The 12,088-nt window shown below is 46.1% G+C and overlaps 1 protein-coding gene across 1 annotated transcript; it reads right to left on the reverse strand.

The window, feature by feature from the left end:
* Window positions 1-1,665: 1,665 nt before the first annotated feature.
* Window positions 1,666-11,729, reverse strand: LOC119197640 (NACHT, LRR and PYD domains-containing protein 4C-like). Its single transcript, XM_062565564.1, is given in 12 exon segments — window positions 1,666-2,920; window positions 2,922-3,418; window positions 3,552-3,598; window positions 5,374-5,547; window positions 5,798-5,971; window positions 6,062-7,856; window positions 8,008-8,218; window positions 8,373-8,451; window positions 9,237-9,350; window positions 9,584-9,733; window positions 9,822-9,947; window positions 11,574-11,729. Coding segments are annotated over 11 exon segments (3,396 nt in total). The 5' UTR covers window positions 9,911-9,947; window positions 11,574-11,729; the 3' UTR covers window positions 1,666-2,854.
* Between the last annotated feature and the right edge of the window lie 359 nt (window positions 11,730-12,088).

Consider the following 12,088-nt stretch of genomic DNA (forward strand, 5'->3'; position numbering starts at 1 on the left):
GGGAACTCGAGCTGCGTAAAACACACTTATACCCATTCCCCATACGAGCAGGTGACCGTGGTGTGAAGTTTTCAAAAACGCGTTGGGGAGGGCTCGCCACTCACCCATAAGGTCTCAGGGGCTCCGGCCCCTCGGGGCCGGTCTCTGGAAGTCCTGGGTCTACAGACACCGCCCCTGTAACAGTGTACTGGCAGGGAAGCGCTGATGTAGGAAATATGGCTCGTCAGGCCCCCCTCCGCGGCCGGCATCCTTCCGTAGCCATGTCGCTTAGCCTCAGCTAAAGACGAGTACAATGCCGTACGCGGGTTGTACACGCGAGCAGACACTGGCCTACTCCAGGACACCGACACCTCAGTGTGGACGTCTGGGAAGAATGGCAGGCACCGGCGTAGAGGCACTCTGCGGGAGGGTAAAAAACGCTCCTGCAGTCTACCGGGAGCAGACGGATGCTGCTCACCCGCCGGCCAGCTGATGTGTAATCTGGTAATCTGTCAGCGGCCCGGCGACCTCCAGCAATTCTCTTGCGGCAGCGGGGGAATGAGTCGCCTCGGCGTCAGCCTCCGCTGCCTCTACGCTCACCACGTCCAGCTCCTCGGAGCCGGAAAAACGTGAGAGCGGCGTCTCGTCCGGGGTGGAGGAAGCCGCGGAGCGTGCCTCCGCCTCCGGAAACGAGCGCCTGGATCCCACGGTGAAGGACCGGGAAAAGGCATCAGCCGTCCCGGAATCCTCCGTGAGATCCATTTGTGATCCCCAGGAAGGCAACCGGGGCTGCGTGCCGAGGCGGAGCCGCGGGGAGCACGCCTCGTCGAGCCGTCCTCATTGAAGAGAGCCCGACGAGAGACGCGAGATTGCCACGGCAAATGCTCATAGTCTGCACAGCTAGCCCCCTCGAGGGCTAGCTGGGCGCCCTGTAGCGCCCTGGTCTGGCGTCCCAGCTCGCCATTGGTTGAATTTTCACACATACTTCATGACGCGGTCACGCAGGGGCGTTCCCACAGCGTTTTACGCAGCTCGAGTTCCCTGATAGGGAACCACAGTTATTAGATATTTTATATATATATATGATATATTATTATATTATTAGATCAACACCGTCACAACAAACACAAGCTCATCAGACGTGAAGGAACCCCCCCTCACCTGAGGGCTACAACACGAAACCCGGATAAGGGATTAAGCCGGGATATCCAGGTTATCCTGGAGGAATTTAGCTTGGACTTGGTTGCATGAAAGCAGGGGGAATTAAACCCGGCCAAGTAACCGTGGCGATGTATTCTTTGAAGCTAGCCTGTTAGGGGTTAAGGGGTTCGCTGGTGGGCGAAACTGTTCACTAAGGAGTGAACAATTGTAAACGTGATGAGAGCGATTTATAAAGTCCCATTCACCGGTGTTTCACACATCTTTATTACCTTCCCTGTTCACAGAAGAATGTGTTTCATCAAAGAGGATTTCCACATATGCTATAAATGGCTGATTGTGTTTGATGTGCAGTACTGGAACATGAAGAGGACAGTTTCTGCAGGTGGATCAGAGTCAGTAGGTGTCCCACCCTGAGTCCCTCCCAGGCCTCCTTTGGTTTAATAAATGGGAAGGTTCCTAAGCTGGGGTGAAACCTGCATGGTGATGATACCCTGGTACCCCCCCCCCCCCCATTGGTTCCCTCTGTTCACTTTTAAGTATAGGCTAAATACTCATAAATGTTATAGTGCTTTTTACATGTTGCTACTCAAAGACACTTTGCAGTAAAACCAGTGCATTTAGCACATGAACACAGATACAGCAATAAAACCAATACATAAAACGATCATATTAAAAGCAATAAAAACAAGAGTGTACAACTTCCTGGTAAGTAGATATTTTTAAATCCTTCCGCATTCAGTTGGTCCGCGATTGTCTGCCAGGCTTTTTCTCTGTTTAATTACAGCTGCCATATTCCTTTCTTTGCGTATTACATGCTTCACCTCCTCATGTATTTGATCAGTTGCTGATCAGCGGGTGAGAAACATGCTCCGCGCGGCGTCTTCTCCATTTCAGCATCAGTGAATGTGTGATGGACATCGTGGTCTACTTAAGAAGGCCGTGGACGTGCACTGATCCCAGATATGTGCTCCTGGATCGACTCGGCGCCTCCTTCTCAGCGCGACTCGGCAAACGTGCAACACATAAAACCGCGATGAGCAGGTCACACAATTTTTTTCTCATTACAAACAAATTTCTTGAAAAAACAGCTAAATAAAAATGAAGAACAGTCAAATGAGGACAGTTTATCATACAGAGACTGTAGTGACATGTATCCAAACAAAACAGTCGCTGAGAGGCTAAGGTATGGGTGTGGCACATTGTGACACGCTGTACCAAACAAAATGTCCGCTCAGATCCGATGATGCGTTTGACAGGTTTTTTGAAATACTAGTCCATCTTAATCCAGTATACATAACGGGGTCAACGTAAAAGGAAAATTACAATGTAGGCTTAAACAAAGTTCATCAGTGTAGAAGCGTAACGTCGGAGCAACGTAACAGTGTTACGGCGTAGCTGCGCAACAGCGGTCTACAAAAATACGGCGTCCCCGTAACTCACCCTCTCTCTCTCTCTCTCTCGTTACTTCCGTCTGTGCACCTGCTATTATAATGAATTAAAAGTTACCGCCCCCAATTACGGTGATATGCAATTAACAAAAATTAACGAAATATATTAACCCAAGTGTCCCAAATATAAACCATTAAACTATTTTACTTAACATTTTATATTAGTCAGATCGTATATAATAACCACCTTCGTGGCTCCTACAGAGACATTTATCAAATTTAGGGAGGGGGGGTGGGCAGATGACAGACCTGCAGAAAGGAAGGTTCTACACCAGGAGGAGACTCTCCCTCCTGCAGAGAACACAGAGACACTGAGGTATCAGGAAAGAGAAATGACCCAGGATAAAGAGGTTCAGTGAATGTGGTGCTGAAGGTGTGGAGGTGGATCAGTGTGTCAGAGGAGACTCTGTAGAAGGACAGAGAGCCAGCAGGACAGTCCACATACACTGCTACTCTACCAGAGGAGGAGGAGGAGGAGGTGATGCGTGTTAATATCTTATTGTGACGGACAGAGTAACCTTCATCATTTGAGCATCTCAGACTCCAGGACTGATCATTGTGTCCAAACCAACAGTCTTTACTGCCTCCTTTCCTCTTGATTCCTTTGTAACTCACTGATATAGAAACCATTCCACTCCACTCGACCTCCCAGTAAAAGCGACCAGTCAGACCAGTTCTACACAGAAGCTGAGGCCAGTAGTCAAATCTGTCTGGATGATCAGGGTATGACTGATCCTCCTCCTCTTTTACATGTGTCACCTTCTTGTTGTTGTCAGACAGTTTGATTTGTCTGTTTACTGTGTTTGTGTCGAATGTGAGTTCACAGGAATCTGATGAGAGAACAAGACACAATACAGCTGCAGTTATTAATCATGTGTTCATCTAGTGACACTTTGATTATGACATCACAGAGGTGAATGAGTGATGTCACAGTGTGATGAATCAAACTCAATGCTCACTTACACTTCATCAGACCTGGTCTGAACCATTGGACTCCAGCAGGCTCCACCCTGAAAGGAGGAGGGGGGTCAGAGCAGCATGGAGACATGGACATGACATCACTCTCATACAAACAGCTTCGGCCTTAAAGGCAACATGGACTACCTCTTCTTCTGATTGGCCGATGACGACAGCTCATCATGTTCACTTACCGTAAATCCTCAAATAGTGGCCGGGGCTTTTATTTACAGAGGCTGCACAGCGCACAGGCTTGTATTAGGGGCAGGCCTTTATTTCTTACTTACCGGTATCTTCTGTTATAGAATTGTATTATTTCAATAAAATAATGGGCATAATTACAGTAGGCTAATATCATTCATTGCATATGCGTTCAGCACTTCCTGCAACCATTTACCAATATGCTACCTGTAGAATGAAACCGGTAGACCTATAGCTAGTCAACTTTCTGGAGACTAACCATTTAGAAATGAATCAGTAATAAACCATAGTGTCAGTCTTAAGATACATCCTTAATTCCAGATATTTTCCAATGTTATCAATTACAATCAAGCAAGTCAAAAATTTCACTCGGCCCAAAAAAAAGTTTATCGCGTATAGCGCTTTATTTGCAGTGTCCTCCTCGTCGTTCTCCTCATCCTGGGCTACTTGCGTGCGGTTCTCCTCAATCCGCTGCCGGAGCTGCTCCAGCACATCCCTACCAGCGGCTGTCCCGCTTTGAAGCAATGGATGAGATCATCTTCACTCCGGTCATCTTCAGTGGCCACAAACTTTGATGGACTTCCGGATCATGTCCTTGTCCCGCTTCTCCCAGGCAGCGAACACCCAGTTCACGAGCAGGTGGCGGGCTCTCATGTTACCTCCAGCAGAATATTCTTTACTTTTACATTTTTTTAAAAACATTTTTACCCCCGGCCTGTATTTGGGGCCCGGCCTTTATTTGTCCGTATCGACCACGCCACCAGCTACTATCTGAAGCCCGGCCACTAATTGAATCCCGGTCTTTATTTAAGGATTTACGGTATTCATCATCCATTATCATCATTAATATACTGACCATCATCTTCTATTTCACACTCAGTTTACTTCAGGTAATCAAATGTTTAAACCTGGTTAAGTGATAACAAGCTGTGAACACAACATTTGACATGTGATCATCTTCTAAAGTAAACCAGTAAACAAGCTGCTTCCACATCCAGCAGGTACACATCAACATGATGGTTCATCAGGAGTCTTTGTGTCACCTGATGAATGGAAGTGCACTACTCTCTGTCTTTTAGCTCTTGTTTTGGTCTGTTGGTTCTTCACCTGTAGTTTCAACAAGTCCACTCTTATCATCCAGCGAACTGGCCCTCAGTGCAAAGCACCAAAACCAGATGAAGCTGAACTTTTTTTAAAACACCAAGCCTTCCTGCTGTGATGATCCTTCAATAATGTCTGGACTAAAGAACAACACACACACTGGAGGCAGATGCTGAGCATCTAAATATCCAAGTGCTGTTTGATAAGAGCCCACAAACCTGCATCGAGACAACGTTGACTCATATCAACCCGCCATGATGCCGTCAACGTGTCAGGTTTCACGGCTGTCTTCTCTTATAACGTGGAAACAAGACAAGGCTCCAGAGAATCACATCACAATCACAATCACATCACCTTCCTCCCTGTTTAGGCTCATCTGGTTACAGTTTGATGAGTCTCTGGTGGTTTGAGGTCAGCTTGGTTTGTCAGGGTCGTTTTAACCAAGCTGGCAGTAGGACAGAGAAAAAGCTTTCCAGCTCTACCTCCTCTACCAGACTGATGGTCTGTGGCTGCAGCCTCTTCATACCTGAGAGTTTCCAGTCTCCAGTGTGGATCCTCTAGTCCAGCAGACAGAAGTTTCACTCCTAAGTCTCCTGGATGGTTGTAGCTCAGGTCCAGCTCTCTCAGGTGGGAGGGGTTGGAGCTCAGAGCTGAGGCCAGAGATGCAAAGCCTTCCTCTGTGATCAGACAGCCTGAGAGCCTGCAAACACATGTCACATGATCTGAGGGAGCTGTGAGGGCTAGAAGGTCACTGGACGACTGATATACTGGGGGGTCACATTAACATGGTTTCCTAACTGGTTTCCAGTCACAAAACATCCACTAATGTCGATCAAAATGATGAAAAAATTTGATATTATAAAATAAATAATATAAAATCATGTAAGCAGAGGGAATCTTATGAAGGTCAGAAATGTACCACACTGAGGGGACATTAATTGAATCCTGACCTGAGAGTCTCCAGGTCACAGTGTGGACTCTTCAGTCCTTCACACAGCAGCTTCACTCCTGAATCCTGCAGGCCGTTGTAGCTCAGATCCAGTTCTCTCAGACTAGAGGACTGGGAGCTGAGGACTGAGGACAAAACTTCACAGCTTCTCTCTGAGAGGTTACAGTCACTCAGTCTGAAGAGACAACAATGAAGAAAATATGAACAATAAGTAGAAAGGATGGCAGCATATTTGAGTCTGATGTATGAATCTAACTGTACTTACTGAGCTTTGTTGGAGGCTTTGACCACTGGCAGCAGCCTGAGAAGAGCCACATCTGAAGCATGACATTTCTTAAGGTCAAACACCTCCAGATCTTCCTGTGATGACATTAAGATGAAGACCAGAGCTGACCACTGAGCAGGAGACATTTTATCTGAGGAGAGACGTCCTGATCTTAGGGACCGTTGGATTTCCTCCACTAGAGAAACATCATTCAATTCATTCAGACAGTGGAACAGATTGATGCTTTTCTCTGGAGACACATCCTCACTGATCTTCTCCTTGATGTAGTGGATTGTCTCCTGATTGGTCAGTGAGCGACTTCCTGTCTGTGTCAGAAGACCTCGTAGAAGAGTCTGATTGGTCTCCTGGGAAAGACCCAGGAGGAAGCGGAGGAACAAGTCCAGGTGTCCATTAGGACTCTGTAAGGCCTTGTTCACAGCACTCTGATAGAGACGCATTGGCTCAGGATTGTCAGCAAAGGCTTTAGACAACAGGAAGGTTGTTTGTTCTTCTGACAGCAGATTGACACCAGAGCTGAAAAAGGTCAGATGGACATGAAGAGCAGCCAGAAACTCTTGAACACTCAGATGGACGAAGCAGAACACCTTGTCCTGGTACAGTCCTCTCTCCTCTCTAAAGATCTGAGTGAACACTCCTGAGTACACTGAGGCTGCTCTGATATCGATGCCACACTCTGTCAGGTCAGATTCATAGAAGATCAGGTTGCCTTTCTGCAGCTGATCAAAGGCCAATTTTCCCAGAGACTCGATCATCTTCCTGCTCTCTGGACTCCAGTGTGGATCCGTCTCAGACCCGCCATCGTACTTGACCTTCTTCACTTTGGACTGGACCACCAGGAAGTGGATATACATCTCAGTCAGGGTCTTGGGCAGCTCTGTGGTGTTCAACACGTCCTCCACAACTGTAGCAGTGATCCAGCAGAAGACTGGGATGTGGCACATGATGTGGAGGCTTCGTGAGGTCTTGATGTGAGAGATGATCCTGCGGGTCTGCTTGTTATCTCTGAACCTCTTCCTGAAGTACTCCTCCTTTTGGGGGTCATTGAACCCTCTGACCTCCGTCACCATGTCAACACACTCAACAGGGATCTGATTGGCTGCTGCAGGTCGTGTGGTTATCCAGAGGCGAGCAGAGGGAAGCAGCTTCCCACTGAATAGGTTTGTGAGGAGCACATCCACTGAGGCCGACTCTGTGACATCAGTCAGGATCTCATTGTTGTGGAAGTCCAGAGGAAGTCGACACTCATCCAGACCGTCAAAGATGAACACAACCTGGAACTCTTCAAAGCTGCAGATTCCTGCTGCTCTGGTTTCACTGAAGAAGTGATGAACAAGTCCCACCAAGCTGAACCTCTTCTCTCTCAGCACATTCAGCTCTCTGAAGGTGAATGGAAATGTGAACTCTATGTCCTGGTGGTCTTTGTCTTCAGCCCAGTCCAGAGTGAACTTCTGTGTTAAGACTGTTTTCCCAATGCCAGCCACTCCCTTAGTCATCACTGTTCTGATTGGTTCCTCTCTTCCAGCTGAGGCTTTGAAGAGGTCTTCTCGTCTGATGGTTGTTTCTGGTCTGGCTCGTTTCCTGGATGCTGTTTCAATCTGTCTGACCTCATGTTCTTCATTTACCTCTACAGTCCCTCCCTCTGTGATGTAGAGCTCTGTGTAGATCTCATTCAGAAGGGTTTTGTTTCCTGCTTTAGCGATGCCCTCAAACACAGACTGGAACTTCTTCTTCAGGTTGGATTTGAGTTCACGTTGACAATCTTTAGGAAGAAGACCTAAATGAAGACAAAAATCAATGAGTCAAAGAACCGATTTCAACATGACATTCCCTCAGAGAATGACTCTATGAATATTTTCTGTCCATCTCTTGAGACATTAGTGAAGGTCTCATTCATCAGCCGGTAAGTCTTTGTAAAATCCTCTTACTGCTCTGCAGACGGTCAGCCAGCTCCTCTTGCTTCATTCTCCTCAGGAAGTGCACTGAGATCTTCACAAATGCCTCTCTGCTCCTCCTCAGCTCTTCATCCAGCACCTCTTCATCCTCCATCTCCAAGCATTCTGGGTAACCTGAACTCACAACCTTCTGGATCGTCTTTAGCTCGTTCTTCACAAAAGTGAGGATGTCCTCCTCCAGCAGCTGGAACAGAACATTCTATGAATGAAACAAACTAGAACCATGGATGCCACCATCAGGTCCATGTTGGACAGATGGACAATCCACTGGTCTACAAAGTGCAGCATGGAGATGATGGTACAATGAGAGATGTTAAAGTAGTTGTACATGTACACACCATGAAGATGGAGTCCAGGTGTGTTTGATGCTGCTGGGCAGACTGACCTGTGGGAACCTCCAAGCTCTTCTGGTCTTCTCTGTAGAGGAACATGAACCATCAGAGCACCAATATAAAATTAATTTAAGATATTGGCTTCTGTCATTATTGATCATCATGAAAACCAGATGCTGAAGACTGTCGATGATGACGGACAGTTAACTTACAGTTAGCCATCACTTTCATCGTTTTTAGTTCTTACTGTGGGTCATAAAAAAAAATGTCTGCATCTGGTACAAATTCTAATGAAACTACTCCAAACCTCTTTAGCGCATCCCCTGACCCCAAGAAGTCTCCTTAGATCTCTGAAATTAGTCTTTGGACCTTTTCACAGAGTCTACTGAACTTCTGCAGTCCAGAGACCATGTCTCTTTCACATAGCACTGAGTTTATTCCAGACATGTCAACCCTCCCGATTTTTCTGGGAGACTCCCGAATTTCAAAGCCCCTCACGAAAATCTCCCGAACCGACCTTTCTCCCGAATTTCTACCGATTTCTACCCGGACAACAACCAATATTGCTACACCATCCGTCATTCTCCCGAATTCTGACGTCTCAAGGTTAGCAAGTATGGTTCATTCTAATCACATGTTCAGTCCCAGTCCTCAGTCTCCAGAAGCCTGTAGTTGTCTCATGATGTGACCTCTCCTGATCAGATCAGAACGAGTTCCTATTGTCTTTACATCTCAGGATGTGTGAAGTTAATGATTCACACTTAAAAACACACAGACCAGTTAGATGAAGATAATAACTTCTGGCATGATGGATCGTCATGGAAACAACACCTTAAACAAACATTACCGTTTCTGTGATTCATAACTTACTCAGGGTCATAAGGTTGGCGTTGACCATTGAAGTAATGTAGAACATCTTTACACCAATCACTCCTCATGGACTCACAGCTTGGTTCAAGAGACTTTTCTCTCTGCTGATGTGAACTGAAAGAAACCCTGATATTAATTCATCACATCATCATCTAATCATGATTTCTGGATGTGGAGCACACCCTGCAGTGGTCTAGGTCTACTGGTCCTGCTGCTCCCACTCCCAAGCCCTCCATGGAGCTCTCCCTCACTCACTGGACACTTCTGAAGGGCCCTGGAGCGAGAAACACAGGACCTCCACCAGAGAGTCTGATAGAAACCCCTCATCATCAGTCTGAGACCCTCACCTTGCATCAGCAGAGGAACGGCCATCTTTGAATTCTATAGGCCATTCCTTAGACCGGTTACTCGTCATGGACACACAGCTGGGTTCAGGTCCAGATCGCAGACCAGGTTCAGAATCAGGTCCAGCTGCTGGTCCTGGTCTCTGATTGGTCCTGATCACACATGTAGAACCAGAGTCAGGGAGTCAAAGAAGTTCAGACATGGAGACCAGTGGAGGACAGTTGGAGATGGTCCTCTCACCTCTGAGCTTTGGTCTGTCTGTCATGTCCCCCACACAGAGGGGCTTCAGAGGGAGGGACACTGTCCTCTGGGTCCTCAGCCTGATTCATTGCAGAGTCCACACCTTTACACCTTCAGAACAACCTGCTGGGAGAACTCACACATTATTGTCTTCATCAGGACAAACACACAGAACTCATTCACCTCAACACTAAAACTCTCATGGGACACTTTGTGTTGTTGTCTTCTGTTAAACTTTAGAATTCTGGGGAAAGACAAACTTTATTTATTCTTCTTTAAACCCTGTAAATGTAAAAGGTTGGAAATGCTACTCGTTAGTTTTTATTTAAACAGATCCCTCCCCCTTCTTCTTTGTTAAGAAATGCACTCTTTCAGATGATATATTGAGGTAGTACACAATCACGTCATCAGGTGGTGCTGCTGTGGATCTATTGGAGAGAACCTTCAGGCTCTGCTCATGTGCAGCACACGTTAGCTCAGCTAACCATGGTAACATGGAAAGCTTTCTATTGACTTCACCATGTGATCAGTTAGTAAAAAGTCGACTACAATCTGGAGTTCGTTTCAAGCCAGAGGTTCAACAAACAAACAAACCCTAATCTCTGAGTTTTGGGTTTCAGAACAGCTGTTTAGAGTTGGTTCAATCACCTCAGAGTAGGTTGACTCAGAGTTGAGCCACTTTTTACACTGGAAAACTTTACACACTGTTAGAATGCACTACACACAGGCTTGAAATACACACCATGATCAAATTTAACCACAAGAATAAAAACTGGTACAAAGGTATTGAACCTATAATGTATTTTATTAAGGAGCAAACACGTTTAAAAGATGTTTCACACTTTTCTCTTCATACAGTAGCTTTACTACTGATGTAATCAGCGACTCAATATTCTCTCCCGACGTTTAACACCCTGGAAAGTTAAACTGCTTCTTCATCAACAGGATTGTCCACAAAAGGACATGCCATGTTCAAGAAAACTTTTTAACGTAATAGAGATTTTATTTTGTTCATATGTGGAAACTGCAACTAAAATCCACCTCATTCAGAATATGAATGAATAAGGAAATTAAAGCGCGCTGTGTCATTGGCTGGCTGCTGTCAGAGGGAGGAGCCTGTGAAAGAATCTCGAAGTTTCTTAATGAAAACCTGCTCCAGACAAGGTTATGTTCACAGGCTCAGTTACCATAGCGAGTGACCCTGAGTTTTAGTTACCTCCATTTCTGAAACAGACAACCCAGAGTTTAACTCTTCTCAGGGTTAACAAACTCTGAGTTTCCACTAAACCTGCTTCCTAAAAAGGACCCCAGGTGATCAACGACAGAAACACTGAACACCAAAGAAAACACAATCACATTGAAACACTCTAAAAAGTGACTAAATTCTTTTAAAGCAGATGAAGAAATGAACATGAAGCTTTGTGGACTTAAAGGACTGAATCAGCAGGTGAGAGCAAACAGAGCGTCTCTCAGGTGTGTTTCAGTGCAGGAACAAAGGCCCAGGTGAGCTCTCTGGTCACTGCTGGGTCCTAGTGCCCCTCTGTCTGCCATCTTCCACCCTCCTCATCAGTAACAGTCCTCACAGACCCCAGATCAGACTGAGCTCCTCTTCTTCATCACAGTGTCATCATTCAGACCAACAGCAGCTTCTCTCTGTCTGCTCACACAGGAGCCATCTTGTTTACCAGCTTTAAACAATCACACGTTCACAACCGTCAATGATGTCATTCCACCAATCACAGGTCCACTTACTGATCTTGTAGACATGAACTTCCTCAGTGTGCAGCTCTCTTCTGTCCTCAGCAGGTCTGTAGAAAAGGAGCTCCGTGCTTCACTTCAGCTTCCATCAGACGGAGTGAAGTGACGCAGCTTGTTGCAGCTTGTTGTCCTTCATCAGAGAGGGTGTGTCCTCATGTCACCATCAAAGTATGCAGTCTGACTGGTTGACTGAGTCTCGTTATGTGCTGTGTTCACAGGGTCAAAGGTCATCATGAACAGAATCCTCCTCAGGATGCAGGATCAAAACCAGCATGTGTGGAACCATCCTTTCACCTTGTAAAGAGTTGCTATGACAACAGGCTGGATGCTGTTTGGACGTTGTGACGAGTTTCTATTGAATAAAAACATTCACTAAGACAACAGAGTCTGACCTGAGAGTGTTTTTATTTTTTACTCCACTTTGATAATCAGGTTGAACCTGTTGGGACGGAACAACTTAGACGTTTCAGTCTCAAGCTGCGTGCCAAACTATTTACCTTCATAACAAC

Source organism: Pungitius pungitius, chromosome 11, assembly GCF_949316345.1.
Source record: "Pungitius pungitius chromosome 11, fPunPun2.1, whole genome shotgun sequence".
Lineage (NCBI taxonomy): Eukaryota > Metazoa > Chordata > Actinopteri > Perciformes > Gasterosteidae > Pungitius > Pungitius pungitius.